We start from the raw sequence: 19,807 nt of genomic DNA, 5'->3' as shown, positions 1-19,807 counted from the left end.
CAGAGAAGCAGACGTTCTCCAATGATTGACATAGGAAAGAAGTACAAATATTCTGGCTTTTATCCCGATAATAACCACATTTCTAGTACCTGCTGAGTACATATACACTGTATAGTAATGCAATGTATTGCTTGGATACCGCTTGCAGAGCTGGGGTCGTAGATTCAAATCCAACGAAGGTCAACATCTCCATGAGGCTTGTATGTTTTCCCCGTGTTTGAGTGGGTTTCTTCCAGATACTCCTGTTTCCTCTCACACTCCAAAAAACATACTGGTAGGTTAATTGGTTTCCTATGAAATTGGTCCTGATGTTTGTGTAAGTCTGAAATAAGGAAATTAACTTGTAAGCCCCATTGGAAACATTGACTGATGACAACCTCTGTATAGCACTGTGGGATATGATGGCATTATATCAGCAGCATGAATTAATACATAAAATAAACATAGCACATACATGCTGTATACTGTAAGTATCTGTAGTATCAAGCGCATTTTATAGATTCAAGTGAGACTGCGAATATGAAATATCTTAAAAAACTTCCATGCACTTAAGTTTTGTGAACCCACTGGCCCCATTGAAAACAATGGGGCTGCAATGCAAGATCACATAGCCAGATAGAACATTCGTTTATCGCATAGCATTCCATCGCGGTGCTATGCAAGAAAAAATAACTCATGTGTATGACCCTATTCAAAAGAATGGGGTTCATATTTGTGCGAGATCTATGCATCTCGCAACTCTCACATATCACGTGATTTTCTTGGCCTTACAAACTTTGCACCACATTTATGATGCGTTTTAGACACTTTTTTTGAAACATGTCTGATAAAGGGCTGTGGCTTTATGGGAAAGGAAGTGTGGCCTAAATGTGTGAAATTGCAGCAAGAATTGCACCAAAACTTTGGCGCAACTACTTCAACAAATACAAGGTATAAGGTTAGACTAGACAGTGTAAAAATGCACCAGATTTATGATTCAAGTGTAATAAATCTGGCAAATTTAAGACAATCTTTACTTTGCCCACTGGGTGCAATTCATTGGGTTGGTATTTATATACAATGACTATATAGTCTTGCCCAATGCATACATAGTGCCATACAGTGCCCAGATAGTGCTATACAGTGTGTAAGACTGCTGTCATACCTGCGTTAGGGTCAGTTCAGGGTTTTCATCCCTCTGCTCCGTTTTTGGAAGAGAGAAACTGATATAAAACAGATAAAAGCTGATCTTTTTTCCCCCATTGATTTCAATGGGGTTTCAAAGAAACGGAAAGGCTTCCACTTGCTTCCCTTCCGTCAGGTTTCCGTTTTTTTGGATGGTAAAATAACGCTGCAGATTGCAATATATTTACTTCCAAGAAATCATTTGCGTCCATTCGCTTTCAGTTTTTGTTTTTGTTTTTTTTAAAACCCCATTGAAATTAATAGGGAAAATACGGATCATTTTAAAAAAAGTTTTCGTTCAGTTTCTCTCCTCCAAAAACGGAGCAGAGAGACGGAAACCCTGAACTGACCCTAACGCAAGTGTGAAAGGGGCCTACATAATAAACATGAAGCCCAGTTAGAGATATGCATCACCCAGACAAAAAGTAACACAAGTAACCAGTACTTGTTCTCAACACAGCCCAACCCAGTGACACCATAACAATTTACTGTTCTGTATTACCACACAGTTTGACCCACTAAAGTAACATTTCCTACACAGGTAGGCAGGTCATCCTCAAGCATCAGCTCTGTATGGGTGCTTGCACATCCAAGTTTTTGTGACACTTTTTGTGGATGTTTTTTGAGCCAAAGCCAGAAATGGACTTAAAAGACTTCAACTTATCCTTTCTGCTGGATCTACTTCGAAATTTGGCTTCAAAAACTGGCACAAAAACCTGACCTGCGTGTAAAACTATCCTTAAAATGGCACTAGTACAGAAGGTCACCGAAGGTTACAAGCGTGTGTGCTGAGATGAAATGGAATGCTGTGTGGTTGCTTCTGCAATGACAGTTTTGTTGGTTTTATCCCAATTAGTACAACATCGGCATGGATTATTTGTGTGCTCTACCCATGCTTATGTCAGTTTCTTCTCAGTACTTTGGTTTCCTCACACACTGCAAGACCATAATTATAGGTTGATTGGCTTCCTATGTACTTGACTCTAGTCAATGCACGACATCAATGAGAAATATATAGATAAAGAAGTGCCATCAATTACTGGTATTTTGTTTACATTTATTGAAGCATGTTGGGCGTCACATCTATTTGCAACTATGTCAGGTATCCAATGCTTTTAAGATACTATAATTGCTCTGTTTCCAGGTTACTTTGTTACATCTAAGCCGGACAACAAATCACCTTGTCCAGATCAGACGTAAGAAATTGTCCAAAAGGCTAGATATGCATATAGTAATAACACTTGGAGAATAAAAATATTAATAACATAAGAAAAATGGGGAAAGGGAAATCTCACCCTATACGCTAATATGGGAAAACCCTGCCTAAAAGCAGGGTGATCACCCTGATGAGGGCAACCCCATGTCCAGAAGCTAAGGGCTACCTGGACTATCCCTAACTAGTACAAGTGGGTAATAGATGGCAGATGTTATTTACAATAATCAAACAGCACTAGGAAGCAGAAGTATAACACCCAGTAAACAGTTTAAGGATCAGGGACCTGTCTGATAGAGGAAAGCACCAGGAGGACGTGAGCCAGAAATCCACCATGAAGAGGAATAACCGGTGACCTCTGACAGGAGGGGCTGGAATATATATACTATAACAGTAACTGATTAGCTGGTTGGGGACAACACCTCGCGGCTGATCAGTTAGATCACATACCATCAGATTGATGTGGACTGGTATGAATGATACTGTGCATGCGCGAGCATCTCTGTCACATGGACCAGGTTGACGTCACAACACCAGCATAGACTGACTCCCTTCTGCATTGTAGCCATTGCACCACGATACTGATGCTGCTGGCATGCCGTGGCACTTTATATAAATGGATAATGCCTCTTCAGGGGTCACCATTGACTCCACAGTGACGTTCTCATAGGAGAAACATTGTGGGATCAAGTGAGACCTCGTCTTTAAGCTTGCACATGACATAATATTGCTGCTCAGTAGAATCCTAAACAATACAACTTCCTTTGGAGTTCAAAGCCAAAAAATCAAGGCTTTTCGATAGCTCCAACTTTGGATTCAATTGCAACATAACTCTTGTTTCATGCATGCCAAAATAAAGGAAAGCTGCTTTCACATCTGTGGCAGGAGGTTCAGTTTTCCTGCTCTATTCGGGGGAGCAGAAAAGGGGTATCCCCTTGCCAAATGGGTCTGTCTTATGATGAAATCGAACAACTCCGAATGGACCCCACTGACTATAATGGGGTCCGTTCTGTTTCCGCTCAGCTGTCTGGCATTGTGCTCTTGTTTAGTTCTGTCTCTCATGCCGATAAAAATAAAAGCAAAGCCATTATCAAAGGGACAGGAGCTTTAAAATAAAGCGTAAGAAATTCTTGCAATCACTTCCACAAGAACGTATTACACCAGAAGCCGTCCGAAGATATGCCAATCCTAGAGTGACAAAAAGATTGAAGGAGGCAATACATCTGTGTGGCTTTGTTGAAGATATTAAACTGTCCCTCATCCACACCGACTGATGAATATAATCAACAAGCTGCCCAAGAAACAAGAAAAAGTCAACAAACAGGAAACAGACTCTGGAAACAGGACACAAAAACCAAACAAGCATACGACAAGTGCAAAATGTACGTATGCAAAACACACTCAAAGATACCGATCGTCTATAAAAAGGGCTCAGGTGATCCTATGTCCAAAGATAACGATTAAAGTGCAGATTAAAAGTTTTACCTTCGTACCTCATAAAACAAGGTCTTTTTGTAAAGTGGAATCAAAAATGACTCCAAAGTGAATATTATATTGCTACATTCCACAGTGAATACTGAAGGTTAATCATTCATTCTTACCATGTGAAATGCAATTATGAAAACTATTTCTCTATAATCGCGTTCTCTGAACTCATATACTATTAGGTGCCATGTGCAATACACCCCTAAAGCGATTTATTTGTAAACAGGAATCACAATGGTTTTCCTATGATGCAGAAAAGCAGGGTTGTTCACAACAAAAGTTCAAAAACTTTTTCCTATAGGCATATAAGGTGGCATAGGAGAGATGTTGGCTCTGTCTGTTTATGATAAGGCTTGGTGCTGACAGAATGGAGGGTACAGGGCGGCCTGGGACACTGTGAATTAGTACAAAAGTAGGTTTGTAAATGATCTGTGGCTTTGTGCATTGTGGGAGAAACATGTCCCTTTCCTACCATTTCACACGCCCCAGTGTCTTCCTACCTCAATACCAAGCACTCTCCTTCTGGCATCCCCTGAGACCACCCTGTCACCATTTACTTGCGTAAAATAAAGGCTTGCTGTCTTTTCATTAATACCATATCAATTTACTTCTCTCTGGCCTCTATTCAGTGGAGCTCTTTATCATCCCTCTTTCCCAACGTTGGCTTTAACGCCCAAAGGCCTGACAGTAGAATTCCAATGAAGAACGATCAACAATGCCCATATATCAGATAAGATCTGAGGTTTTACAAAATAAGGAAGACAAAAGAGTGGTAACGAGGACAACTGGGAAACGTTCAAGGAATGGAAATGCCATACCTGCTACAGTCACAATACAGCATATACATGGCCTCATGCAAAGAGCTATATATGAATCTATTAACGAGTATATATAGAGTGATAACAATGGTTTCCTTTGTTAGAAAAATATATCATAAAATCATAGAATGGTGAAGTTGGAAGGGACCTCCAGGGTCATCTGGTACAACCCCCTGCTTAGTGCAGGATCACTAAATCATCCCAGACAGATATTTGTCCAGTCTATGTTTGAACACTTCCATTGAAGGAGAACTCACCACCTCCCGTGGTAACCTGTTCCACTCATTGATCACCCTCACTGTCAGAAAGTTTTTTTCTAATATCTAATTTGTGTCTCCTCCCTTTCAGTTTCCTCCCATTTCTTCTAGTATTTCCTTGTACAAATGAGAATAGGGCTGATCCCTCTACAATGTGACAGCCCTTCTGATATTTGTAGACAGCTATTAAAGGGGTTGTCCCGCGGCAGCAAGTGAAGTTAAACACTTCTGTATGGCCATATAAATGCACTTTGTAATATACATCGTGCATTAAATATGAGCCATACAGAAGTTATATACTTACCTACAGGGCCCCCCCCCCCCCCCCACCCCTGTGTTGGCGTCCCCGTCTCCATGGCGTTGACCGAATCGTTTTCCTTGATTAGACGCGCTTGCGCAGTCTGCCTTCTTCTGTCCCGTTGAATGGGGCCGCTCCAGCATGCTCGTGCCCCACAGGTCGTCTGCGCATAATCAAGGAGAAGGATTTGGTCGGCACCATGGAGACGGGGACGCCAACACAGGGGGGGACCCCCTGTAGGTAAGTATATAACTTCTGTATGGCCAATATTTAATGCACGATGTATATTACAAAGTGCATTTATATGGCCATACAGAAGTGTTTAACTTCACTTGCTTTTGCGGGACAACCCCTTTAAGTCTCCTCTCAGCCTTCTTTTTTGCAAGCTAAACATTCCCAGATCCTTTAACTGTTCCTCACAGGACAAGATTTGCAGGTACTGACCAACTTGTAAATTGATCTTTGTTGTTTGTAAGAACTGGCTGGACAGCCACAACAGTAAGTCAATAGTCTCTTACAACTGGGCCAACGTGGCCAGCAATCTAGACAGTGGTGGTACCTTCCTTTTGGGATAGATATGACATAGGCGCACAACCAGGCTCAGGCATCTATTACTAATACAGGATTGTGACAGGTTACTATCACCAATGCTCTCACTACTTTTGGGCACTCTTCAGCAGCTCCCGGTGCGCCGTTCTATATTCAGGACTGTGCACCTTCTTTCTACCAGGCTACACAAATTAGGTTCTTTACATCTTTCCTGATAAGTTTTCTTCTTGAGACTTTCCACCAGTTTTGTAGCTCGTCTTTTGACTCGTATTTTATCAATGTCTTTCTGTAGGTGAGGCCTCCAGAACCGATCTCCATGTCCTCCAAGGACCATACCTTCCCGCAGTCTCAGAACACTGCCTGCCCGATACCACCATACATAAAATCTACATAACAATATGGGTCAGTTGCATCATTAAAGAGTTATTACACATTTGAACAATATTACCAAGCTTCCCTCAGAAGTTTACTAACATCCTGCTTACTATTAATCAAATATAGGAAAAAAATTGGTGAATGCTGTTTACTAAATACAGAAATATTTGGTCAAACCAATAAATGTTTGTAGCAAACTATATTTTTGCAACACATTTGGCCGTTTTGTAGCACAAATAGCTATTTTGTGATATATATAATGTCATTTTGTGACAATTTAGTTTTGTGATAGTTGAGTTCATTCTGACTCAATTTATGTATTTTATGTCCATAAAATAATTTGTTTACTACAAAACCAGAATTTTTTTGACACAGAGTGATTTAAAAATCTATCATTCATGCATGACCATAAAATGGTACTGGTGTTATATACTGCACAAAATGCACATCAGAAAGGGATTCACAAATTTGTCACAGTAGGAAGATAAATATCCTACCAGTAAGAACTGGAAGCTCCTTAATTCCTTACTGGTGCCCCAAGATATTTGTTTCATTGCTTGTGATAAATAGAAATTGAGGGCCGAGGAAATCTGCACTTGATTTTCTCTCCAGCGCAACCACTAGGCTCTGACAGCTCACGCGGTCTGATTGTTGTGGTCACATTACGGTGTCACATCGCATCATCGTGATCCCCGGAGAAAGCTCAGGCTCTACATATATTTTCCATACTAAACTTCTTCTAGTATTTAAACCTCCTTATCCTTTAATTCCTACTAGGAGTGTAACAAACTTCATGATAAATGGATTGTCGACACTGAGGCCTTTATGCTAGGAAATAAAAGCATATTCCATAGTGATAGTCCACAGTTGCAAGTTAAAGTAAGTGAACCCTTTGTAAGTACCTGGATTTCTGCATTGATTACTAATAAAATATGGTCTGATTGTCATCTCACAATTATAGACAAACTCAATCTAACTAATAATACACATAGTTGTACTATTCATGTCTTTTATTGAGCACAGCTGAGTAACTAACCACAGTGCAGGGGGGGAAAGTAAGTGAACCTCTTTGTTAATGACTTCTCCAAGAGATAATTAACAAAAGGTGTTTCAATAAAGGAGATTAGATTAGAAGCGTTGGTTTCACAGGTGCTTTGCCCATTAAACAAAGGCACACCGAGCCTGGTTACTGATAAATCTCTTCTTCTCAAGAAAAATTGGCTAATGTAAGCCATGTCCTGATGCAAACAATTTTCAGAAAACCTCAGAAGATGTGTAATAGAGACATATGAAGCTGGAAAAGGCTACAAAAGCATTGTTTAAGACCCGAGTGTACAATAACCCAAAGTTAAATTATCTCCAACTAGAGAAAATTCAGTACTATTGCTACTCTACCTAGGAATAGGTATCCTGTTAACACCACTCCAAGAGCACAACGGGCTATCCTAAAAAAGGTGAGAAAAAAGCCTGTCAGCAAAAGACCTATAACTAACTCTAAAAACAGCAAAAACCTTTGTTCATTTGTCCATTATTAGAAAAAGAGGAATTGTGTTCACAGAAGGACACCATGAAGGTGCTGCTGTCCCAAAAAAAGAAACATTATGACCCATCTCAAGTTTGCCCAAGAGTACTTGGGTGTTCCAAAATGCTTTAGAGAAAATGCTCTATGGACAGATGGGACAAAAGTGGAAATTTTCAGCACAAATGTACAGTGCTATGTTTGGAGCAAAAAGAACACTGAACACCAACACTAAAACCTCATTCAACTGTGAAGCATGGTAGAGGGAGTATCTTGGTTTGGGGTGCTTTGCTTCCCCAGGGTCTCAATGCCTTGGAATCGTTGAGGGAACAATTAATTCTTAGCTGCATCAGTCCATGATCTCAAGTTGAGGAGATATTGGGTGAGACAGCCAGATAACACAGAAGTAAATCAACTAAAGGATGGCTGAAAAAAATAAGATTAGATGTGTGCTTAGAAACCCTATCTAGATGCTGTTGCATGACCTGAAGAGGGCTGTGCACAAGGCATCCCAGAAATACTGACAAATTGAAAAACCTTTTACAGGGAGAAATGGTGTTCATGTGGCAAGTTCCTCCTTAGTGTTCAGTGGCAAGTTCCTCCTCAACGTCGTGCAAATATTAATTGCAGGTACAGGAAACATTTGATGGAGGTGATTCCTGCTAAAGGGGGATTTACAGGTTATTAAATTCAAGGGTTCACTTTCTTTTTCTCCCTACACTGTGGATGTTTACTCAATGTACTCAATAAAAGATGGTACAATTGTTATTAGTGAGATTGTGCTTGCCTATAATTGTGACTAAGGCCCCCTGTCCACGGTCGAGGGTAGCAATATTCCGCCGCAGGGGAGGAAGGGGGAGCACTGACAGGTCTCCAAGATGAGCCTATCTAATAAATAGGCTCACCACGGAGAATCGCGGCAATCGCAGTATGCCACGATTTAAATCCCACGAGTGGAGAATCGCTATGATTATCCACTCGTGGACGCCGGCGCTGCACTTTCCTTAGTAATCCTATGGAAAGCTTTACAGAGAGTGATCCGCGGGTGATTTATCGCAAGAGGATCATCGCCCATGGACAGGCAGCCTTAGATAATAAGCAGACCACACTTTAGAAGCAATCAATGCAGAAATCCAAGTAATTTTAAAGGGATCATTTACTTTCTCTTGCACCTATACAACCACAGCCAGAACTGTTATAGGGTATGGAGTATGCATTGTACATAAAGATTTGAGCTTGCGTTGTATTTGGCACCCCACTCTGATACACTGTATATTATTAACTATATCATCACAATGTAGAAATGTTGTCACTATACAAAGTAATTGACAACATCGGCCCGGCTACATATATGCCTCTCATTTGTAACCCCTAATCAGTTCTATCTCTCTGAGTATACAAGAATAAAACAATGCAACATTTTCTTCAAGGTCGCTAAAAATTATGATTTGTATGACGTTTGCGGATCGATACAGAGGTACAACATGAAGCAACGGGCCTCAATGCAAGCTCTGTAATGCCAACCATGTTCTATTTTTTAATACTGTTTCATTTAATACTCTTCATATGCGGCAGACTTGTGTAGGCAGGGTATGAGAATTATCAAGACGGTGGGAGCGCTCATGAAATATTGGTAATGGCCCATCAATGTGTTAACATGGCCCACTTCACTATGCACATTGGGGATACAGTCAGTGCTTGATCTTTAAGGCTCTTGGTGGTAGGTTCCTGACCTATTTTCCATTACTTTCCCATTCTAATCTTCTGACCTGGTCCCGATAGGGGTTTGCTGGCTACCTTATCTTTCATCTTGTTGTTAACCTCGCTTGACCTTCCAACATTGCTCTTGAAACTTGTTGTTTACTCGTATGTCTTACCTGCGTCATCCTATTTTCAAGGTCCTGCGGCTATGAAATGTTAGGTCGTAAGTGCTACTTCAAGAATGTCAGTCACTGTTCTAAGGTCATCTTCACACCGCTGTCTGTCAGATACTTCCTCTTGGGGAATAGAAGTGCAGGCTAGTCGGCCCTGGTTCACACTGAGTTGTCAGATGTAATGACAAAGCTCATTTTTATTATTTTTGTACAAATGCAAAGCTACAGCTGGGCGATGCGTTTCATGCTCCGAATTGGGCACTTTGTTGAGTGCTACTTCATAGTGGCAGTAACTGCAGTTTGCTCTGCTATTTCCTAGTGTCCATACATCTGTAACTATGAGAGTGCCTTGAATCTCCAAGGTCCTAATGCAAAATATGCACCAAGGCCTTCTCAATTATAATGCTTCATTCATAGTAATGGTTTCTAATGGTAAGAGAGACTTTATAGGGTCCACAAAGGCTCCAAGGCGTGGTGGCAGCCACACCCCTCATTATCCATTATAGTTACACCCCCTTCGTGAGTGTCAGACCAGAAAGCCAATTTATGTTACTACAACTCTATACCATAGAGGGGCGGACGCCACATAATAGTTACATATATATGTGGCGCAGAATGCTAAGGCAGTAGAAATGTAGCCCTAAACTCTCGCTCACGACCAGAAGGTCACGAGTTCAATCCCCGTGTGGTTCAGGTAACCAACTCAAGGTGGACTCAGCCTTCCGAGATCGGTAAGATGAGAACCCAGCTTGGTGGGGGATAATAAATAATAATAAATTACTTGAAAGCGCTGTGGAATAAGTTGGTGCTATACAAGACATATGTGGAGCAATATAATAACAAATCATCAATAGATAATTTCACATTTCTAATACTTAAAGTGGATTTGCAGGGAAATACTATAATTGATTGTCTGAAGTCTACAGCTCGGGACCCCAGCCCAACAGCTGATTGGGTGCCCAATGTCAGCTCTCTTTAACATCAATGGGAGCTGCACTTGCAGTTACAAGCAGCAGCCACTACACAGGGATCGAAGCAGCAGCCTCCACTCCGTACTCCAGTGTATAGTGGCAATCAGCTGATGGTCTGAGATTCAGAGTTACAGACCCTAGCTGATCAAAAAATGGCGACCTATCCTAAGGATAGGTCATCAATAGTATTTCCATGGAATAACCCTTTAATCAAGTACAAATTTTATTGATTATTCATTCAGTCGCATCCGACCATCCATGGATCAGTGTTCTCCATGCATTCCTGTCTTTCACCGCTTCTTTCAGTTCAGCGATTGACATGTTGGTGGTGGCCTTGATTATATCTAGCCATCTTGTTCTTTGTCGTCCTGATCTTCTCTTTCCACTGACCTTGCCAAGCAAAGTACAAATAAATAGATGTAATTTTTGCAAAATGTTAGTGCAGAAAAATCCATCAAAGACATAAATTTCATCCAAGTGGTAAATTTTTCTAAATAAAATAAATAATGTGATATCCGAAAAAATAATAAAGAAATTGCAATGTTCAGGTAAGATTAAAAAAAGAAAAAAATATTCTTCTGATGGACTGGCATAGTAGTAATGCATCTTGTGTCCCCATACACATTGCAGCTAACAGTACACAGTACAGAGGCTGTACAGAGACAAACAGAGTTCCATAACTGCACAGTACAGATCAGTATGGGACTCTGTCTGCCACCGTACAATGCACTGTCAGGTACCGTTGTAGGGGCCCAGAGTTGGGGTGTCTTTAAAGTCTGTTTTGTGTGAATTGTCTTGTCTGTATTTGTGTTCCATGTGAGTGTTAACAAGCTTTGTTGTGGCAAGTCTGTCTTACCTAACTGTGTGGCAGTGTAGTAGTTGACTCAGTTAGGGGGCGGAGCCTAGAATGGAGGGAGGAGTGTGGAGATGTGGTCAGTGGAGAAGAACATGTCAGTGGGAGGCTGAAGTTCGCTTTAGCTTCTGCATGCGCAGAGCTGTGGACCTATCTCATTTACCGTGGGATGTTTTTCCCTCACCAGGGACTGAAGTATAGAGTAACGGTTTCTGCTATGACAAGTCGGGAAAAGTAATTAGCCAGCAAAAAAAGGCAGGAGTTGTTAACTCACTGTGTCAGGAGCATACCCCCGGGGATCGTCTTACAGTTAAATTGGACTGAGGACACCTAGATTACGGGGAGGAAAGTTGCTCCTAGAGGAACATGTGTGAGTAACAGAGTGAAAGAAGGAGGAAGCCTGCCAGAAGTGTTGTGTCCGAGACAGTTGTCTTGTTGTATACTTGGAAAATCAAAACTGGATTCTGTGAATAAAGGAAACCACATACCTCCAGTTTGAAAACAATCACTTTGTTTGTGGGCTCTTTTATTTGACACCCAGCAACTGTTTTGCTTGAAAATAGGTACTGGCGTCACGTGACAACATCATTAGGACTAAGTACTACATGTTCTTTTGCATTCCGCAAGACCAAGCTGGGCCACGTTGCGCCATTGTTGTGGAGATATCACAGAGCCACCCATGACAACTATCTTTGAGAACCTTGTGGCCTCACCAGTTTGTCGATAGACCATTCAGCTTCTCGCATTTCAATAATGCCCCCTACTCAAACTCTCTTAAGTGGGCCGAAATCTCTTTGCTTGTGCTAGTGGTCAACAAGCTCTACACAATTGTAAAAAGAGGTCACTACACACCACTGAGAGCCTTTTTATAGGCCAATGAGGGAACCTTGTGGTCTCACCAGCAACAGCCAGCCTCTGCCCGGACACCGTGCCGCTGCTACAGAACCCCTGTTTATATGGTATTCAATGGAGCATGGCATGATTTATTTCACCAATGAATTAGAAACCAAATGGAGATACGGAGAAACCTTTTACATGGTCCAATTATCAGTGTTCGCCCGTTTAAAAGGGACAATGACCAGCTGACGCATGAACAAGCACCTATTCGTTGGCTGATCATTGCTTTTTAGGAAGCATAAAAATGTTTGCTGGTCGGCTCTCTATGTGAACAAGGAGATATACTGTAAAGTTGGCTCTGCCGGAACAAAGGTTCGTACAAAGAATCATTATTCACCATACCATAGGATGGTAGAGGTGGAAGGGACCTCGAGGGTCATCTGGTCCAACTCCCTGCTCAATGTTCAACAGTTCTTGTCCCAAGTAAAAATAATATAAATGAGTACCCAACGACATGTATGTTTGTATATAAGCGCTTGTTACATTGAATGCAAAAGATTTCTAAGGCCCCACAAACCAAAAGGTTGGATATTGCTCTATAGCAATCTGATCATTTCTTTCTCCCAACTTGTTCAGGATTTTTTCTGTGATATTTCTCTAGTTTTTATTTCTTGGGGGGGTTAAATACCCACGTAATAGGCCGAGCAGCGTCAAGTCTTTAGCCAAGCAAGCTGCTAAGACAAATTAGCATACAATAAAAATAAAGCGGCTGGCATCACCACTGACACATTCCTCACATTCCTTTTACCATCTGTCAGGGTAAAGAAACATTCTAGAAGACCCAGTCTTGTTATTGGCTGGGAATACACTTTACAGGTGAGACATGGGTTGTTAAACATCCTGCTTGTCTATACTAGACATTTCACACACAGTTTGCTGGATAGTACACGGATACTTTTTCTTAAAGGAATATTTAAGGTCTGATTACAATAATGTTGCTAAGACAGTTACACCTAGTACACTGCATAATATCCTGAAATAGGTGAGAAAAACATAACTGTAACATGTAGATAGTAAATTTACAGCTTACTGCTGTCTGTAGATGCAGATTGCATGGCGCATTGGGCCACAGCCACCAATATAACAATGGACTCCCAAGACTCAAGCATTATGCAAATAGAATGCTGTACTACCTCTAGCTTGGATACAAGATGTGATATGGGCAGACATGGAGGCTCTAGTACCCTGTTGTACCGCCTCTAGCTTGGATGCAAGATGTGATACAGGCGGGCATAGAGGTTCTAGTACCCTGTTGTACTACCTCAAGCTTGGATACAAGATGTGATATTGGTGGGCATGGAGGCTCTAGTACCCTGTTGGTCCGCCTCTAATTTGGATACAAGGTGTGATACGGACGGGCATGGAGATATACAGGTTCTATATGGTATCCTGCAGCATAGCGGTCCAGCTTTTCTGTAACTGAGCCTATAGGTCACACAGACTCATAGGCTGTCGTAGTTGGCATCCCAGATGGTCCTATACATGTTCTATTGGCAATAAATCTGGCAAACAGGCAGGCCACGGAAGTGGGACAATGTTGTGGAGGCATTCTTGTGACCCCCTTGTGTGTGCAGCCGAGTATTATCCTGCTGGAAAATGCCTCTTGGAAGCCGCCATGAGAGACAATACATGTAGCTACAGGAAGTTCTGAACATATCACTGAGCTGTCATTGTACCTCGTACCACTACTAGGGGTGACTGACTGTCATATGCAATGCCCCCCCAGACATCACACCAGCAATGTGCCACTCTACAGCAAAGGTAGAATTCAGGCTCTCACCACTAGGTCTCCAGACACGAACATGGCTGTCACATATATAGAAAGTCCAAGAGCAGTCTACATGGTGCAAACACTAGCATTAGTTGTGATATATCTTTATTTCTCTGCAACACTTTGTTTTGTGGAGAAATAAAGATGTATTCCAACTGATGCTAGTGTTTGCACCACGTATGTTGCTCTTGGACTTTCGACATATGTGAGATGTGTTTGGATCCAGAGTCAGGATACCTTTCCTGGGCATGCATCCTAAACCACTTCCCGGATTTTGGTATGAGGTTTTTGCTGTTGACCAACTATTGTATATTGGAACGAACATGGCTGTTGTCAGTGCTCAAACCGAACCTGGATTCATCACCGAAGACAACCCTATTCCACTCCATAGCAGTCCAGTTTCATCGTTCACAACACCACTGCAAACTGAGCAACCATGGGTGAGTATCAAGCCTGGAAATGGTTCCAACAGACACATCGGCCTGTAATGATGGTGCCACTTATCTCTAGATGACAGTCAACTCAACAGTTGGAGCTGCTCATTCTTTTTGGACGATCAGACGATCCTCTCTACTGATGGTCTATCAAGGGTGTCCTGAGTCCGGTTGCCATGTATGTATGCCTCACGCATCCACTGGTCCCAAAACCTCCTAACAGTCTGATCAGAACAGCTCAGCTGGTGGGCAATTTGTCGATAGACCATTCAGCTTCTCGCATTCCAATAATGCCCCCCACTCAAACTCTCTTAAGTGGGCCAAAATCTCTTTGATTGTGTTAGTGGTCAACAAGCTCTACACAAGTGAGAGCCTTTTTATAGGCCAATGAGCGAAGCAGTATTAGAGCCTCAGGTGACAAGTCCGTTCAGTTAAGCATGCCACTACTCTGTTCCGGATCATTTGCATATTTGCCTGGAGTCACTCTACACTTACACAATAAACCTATCAGTATGTTTTTGGGTTGTGGGAGAAAACTGGAATACATGGAGGAAACCAATGTGTGGGGAGAACAGAAAACACCTATACAGCTGTTATCCTTAGTTAGATTTGAACCAAAGACCATGGAACTCGGACAACCTCCCTTAGCAATAGCAGGTTAATAGTACTATGAAAGACTTTGTGAAAAGGATTTCCATTGCTTCATTTTATGGGCCCGAACAGGGGGAATGCATCAGGGTGGACGATGCTTGGGTTGTGTACTCGTTAACCCAGCATCCACAGGAGCAGTAGTGTAGCTATAGGGATCACAGGAGTCGCACTTGCAAGCTGGCCCCTAAGTTGGGGGATGCCGACAGTAACACTAACCCTTACACGTTAACACTGACCTAAGCCGGGGGATCGGCACATGAATGTTTTTGCTTAATTTCCCTTTGATTTCCGTTTTTTTTAAATAGAACAAGTAGCGCTTACTGCTGCGCTTTTGGTTCTGTTTTAAAAACGGAAATGAAACGGAAGCAAACGGAAACATTTCTGTTTTTGTAAAAATAAATGTTGCAGGCCTAAAAATTATATGTTTATTCGCTTTTTATGTCTGTTTCGCTGTTCCAAAAAAGGAACATAGTAACAGAAATCACTAACCTTAGTGTGAACAAGCCCTTCCTTTGGGTGTGTGCAGGGGGAAAACAAAGGGCACTTTATTACTTTGTGGAGGGCATAAGAAGAATTCTATTCATGAGAGCATAAAGGGGGCAGTAAGGGGGCACAAAATGGACAATATCACTTTGTGGGGCAGCTGTGTATTACTATCTTCTGTGAGGCACAAGAGGGCATTATTACTTTGTTGAGGACTGAATGAGCGCACCCTTACCTTGTGAAAGGCATAATGGAGGCACTGTCCCTCTATTGGATGCATATAAGGGGCAATGTTACCTTGTGGGGGCATAAGGGAGACATCTGGGTACTATTACCTTGAAGGGTGTATAAAGGGGGCACTATTACGTTGTGGGGGAAACAAAGGGGCCAATTTAACCGTGGTACACTAAAGTGTAGTATAACCTTGTGGGACAAAGGGAGATTATCACAGTGCAGGGTCACCAAGAAAGGCATTATAGTTGTGAGACATAAAGAGGCACTATTATTTTGTGATGGGCACAATGGGGAAATTATTACCATGTAGGGTCACCATTACTTTAGGGGGCACACCAGGGGCGTAACTAAACGCTCAGGGGCCCTGATGCAAAAGGTGAGCTGCCCCCTCCCCCCCCCCCCCCCCCTCTATCTGTATCTTTACCCGTACCCATACCTAAACCATGCTGCATAGAGACATAACATGAAGCTTCTGGGCCCCAATGCAAAACCTGTAACAGGGCCCCCAACTATAATGCTTTATTCATGGTACTGGGCTCCCTATATGGAGAGGAGAGGCCTTATGGGCCCACAAAGGCTCCTGGGCCCGGGGGGAACCGCATCCCCTGCACCCTCTATAGTTACGCCCCTGGGGCACACACAGGGGTACTAGTACTGTGTATATGGCACTGAGAGGGCTGATTATAGCAGAAGGATAAGAAGAAAGTACAGAGACAAGTTGTGACTGGAAAATAGTTTTTTTGGTTTGAACAAAGAAACGTAATGGGGGACACGGCGGCGTGCTCGATAATGAATTGTTTGAGAGTAAGGGACTCATATACTATTCTTGCACAGGGGCCTTTTGTTGGCTATGTCCACCACAAGGAGGCGTGTATGAGTAAACAGAACGCATATAGATAGTGACTCATGGAAAACAGTTTTAAAACTCTGAAAGGCTTTTTCCCGTATCGTAGGCATAACATACAATTCTGTATCTGAGCTTCGGCCGTACACATGATAATTTCTGGACCCCCTCCTTGCTTTATATTAATCCTCTGCAACCAGTCATCTTTTTCCATGACTGCAAAGAACAATATGGGCCAGAGCAGCAGTAACATTTCCCCGGCCCACCAGTCCTACTCACAGCTGGGACGGCGGGACACAGACACACACCTCATACTTATAACAAAGGGAGAGTGTCAGTGGCGTAAATACTAACTCAGCTCATTCCGCCCTTCTAAATGTCAATGTCTGGCCTTAGTAACCCAATAATTACTGCTTGCTATTATATAATGCGAAAACAGGAGCCTTATAGCATCATTAACCCCTTCTGATCCAGTACTTATGGAAAGTTTCTACTAAGACTAGTGCAAATTCAGTCGGCAGTACAATGATATCAGTTGGCTTCACATGAGCCCAAGCGTTTTTGCTGAACGAACAATGCTTTTTATTTTGCACGGGTATTGTCGTATTTTACTGTACTTTTTGCACACGTAAGGCACAGCGATTGAAATGGATAATTAGTAGAGATGAGCGAGTATACTCGTTTCGAGTAATTACTCGATCGAGCACCGCGATTTTCGAGTACTTCCATACTTGGGTGAAAAGATTCGGGGGGCGCCGGGGGACGGGGGGAGGCGTGGCGGAGTGGGGGGTAGCAGCAGGGAACAGGGGGGAGCCCCCTCTCTCTCCCTCTCCCCCTCACTCCCCGCTGCAAACCCCCACTCACCCACGGCGCCCCCCGAATATTTTCGCCCGAGTACGGAAGTACTCGAAAATCGCGGCGCTCGGGCAAAAAAGGGGCGTGACCTAGTAGGTTTGCTCATCTCTAATAATTAGTCTTAATGCATTAATGTGTTCTTTTTCCAGCACAATTACTCAGTGTTTCATGCATCTCCTTGCGTATGGCGCACATTTGCCCCCCCCCCCTCCCCCATTGACTTCTATAGGGACTGTTGGTGCACAAAAACACAAAAAATAAAATAGTCTATTTTTTTGCGCGACCGAAATGCATGCACAAAATACCGAAATGTGAACAAACCCATTGAATTCAATGTGCTTTATTCTGTGTGCATTGCATGCGCAAATATATACGTGTGAAGCCGTCCTAAATCCTACATACCTCCATATTAACCCTTTCCAATCCACTGTCTGACATCTAATGACATTCTGATTGAAGCCTGTACAGCTCCGATGTCGGAGGAAGTCCGGCAGGGTATTCTTACTGTAGATTGCTGGTCGCTCTGTTGTCGGGGGCCTCTCCAGCATGTCCCATACCGCAGTACTGGCTCTAGACAGCAGATGGCGCCATTGTATAATGACGGAAAGAGAAAGCCCTCTAGGAAACCCTGAATCCAAAATTGGATTGCAAAGGGTTAAGACTGACCGATAGCAGATTGAGAAGAAGGCCTCTTGCATACAGCCATATTACAGCTCTGTTTGGAGCAGGACACCAATAGTGGTTCATGGAGACTTTACGGGGAGATCCAGACGGGACGGATTTGCCATGGCTTTTTCAGTAGCAACGAAGTAGATGAGATTTTGAAGATCTCATCCACAAGCTGCAGAAATAATTTGCAAAAAATCCGTACGGAATTTGACATGCAGGCGGAATTCAGTTTTGCAACATATCAATTTTATCGCCATTTCTGCAGAAGAATTCAACTTTTCTCAATGAAGTAGTGAATTCCGCATAGGAATACGCAATAAAACCCGCACTGAATTGTGTCGCTATTGGAGGCAGGCTTTCCACTGCGGATCTGTTGCGGAATGACCTCTATGGACATTCCGCTGCAAATCAGACCCCGTATGGACCCAGACTTACTGTTCTACTGCACACTTTCATAGTCATACAAAGAGTCAAACTGCAATCTGTTGCCGCATTTTGCTTTTCTCCTCTGGTTGCACTACCATACAGACACCATGCACTGCAATCTTTCTAGTCACAAGTGGTGGTTCAGGTTGGTGCGGAGGTAGAGGCGGCATGTTTTAATTTAATGAAATATGAACATGTCTCGCTCCATAAGAGGGTTAGTATATTTTTAACGTTATGTTATAAATCGATACCATAAACTCTTAAAGCGACAGTACTCTTAATTTAATTGGGCATCTCCTGGCATCCAAATACATCCTCTGTAACTCATCATGGCAGCAGCAAGGCACATGACATTCAGCATTAGAGATGAGCGAACGTACTCGGATAAGCACTACTCGTCCGAGTAATGTGCCTTATCCGAGTACCGCTGTACTCGTGCTGAAAGATTCGGGACGCGCTGCGGAGCGGGGAGCTGCAGGGGAGAGCGGGAGGGAGAGATCTTTCTCTCCTTCTCTCCCGCCCGCTCTGCCCCGCTCCCCGCTGCGACTCACCTGTCAGCAGCGGAGCGTCCCGAATCTTTCAGCACGAGTACAGCGATACTCGGATAAAGCACATTACTCGGACGAGTAGTGCTTATCCGAGTACGTTCGCTCATCTCTATTCAGCATCACTCACATCACTACCAATATGGCAATAGGCCCCAACTTGAAATACCCCGTAGGAGCAGCGCTCCTTCTCACGAACACATGAAACACGTATTTGATGTCACATAAATCCAGGGGTCATTAAGCATCATCATCACCATTACGCATCCTTTATCCTAAGCACATCATGAACATTTTGCGCACTACATTACGCTCTATGTATAACACATAACATCATTAACATCATTATTAGAGATGAGCGAACGTGTTCGTCCGAACTTGATATCCGTGCGGATATTAGGGTGTTCGGGATGTTCGTTATTCGTAACGAACACCATGCGGTGTTCGGGTTACTTTCACTTCCTTCCCTGAGACGTTTGCGCGCTTTTCTGGCCAATTGAAAGACAGGGAAGGCATTACAACTTCCCCCTGCAACCTTTAAGCCCTATACCACCCCCCTGCTGTGAGTGGCTGGCGAGATCAGGTGTCCGCCTAATATAAAAGTCGGCCCCTCCCGCGGCTC

At 42.8% G+C, this 19,807-nt stretch overlaps 1 protein-coding gene across 1 annotated transcript in view; it reads right to left on the bottom strand.

Annotated features, from left to right (window-relative positions):
• Nucleotides 1-10,742: 10,742 nt before the first annotated feature.
• Nucleotides 10,743-19,807, bottom strand: part of FAM136A (family with sequence similarity 136 member A) — a 123,232-nt gene continuing 114,167 nt past the window's right edge. The window contains exon 3 of the mRNA XM_066593036.1: nt 10,743-10,913. Within this exon, the coding sequence (XP_066449133.1) occupies nt 10,758-10,913 (156 nt within the window). The 3' untranslated portion in view covers nt 10,743-10,757. The remainder of the gene's footprint in view (nt 10,914-19,807) is intronic.

The sequence above is a fragment of the Eleutherodactylus coqui genome, chromosome 2 (genome assembly GCF_035609145.1).
Source record: "Eleutherodactylus coqui strain aEleCoq1 chromosome 2, aEleCoq1.hap1, whole genome shotgun sequence".
Classification (NCBI taxonomy): domain Eukaryota; kingdom Metazoa; phylum Chordata; class Amphibia; order Anura; family Eleutherodactylidae; genus Eleutherodactylus; species Eleutherodactylus coqui.
The sequence above is the reverse complement of the archived record's forward strand: the minus strand, read 5'-3'. Positions and strand labels throughout refer to the sequence as shown.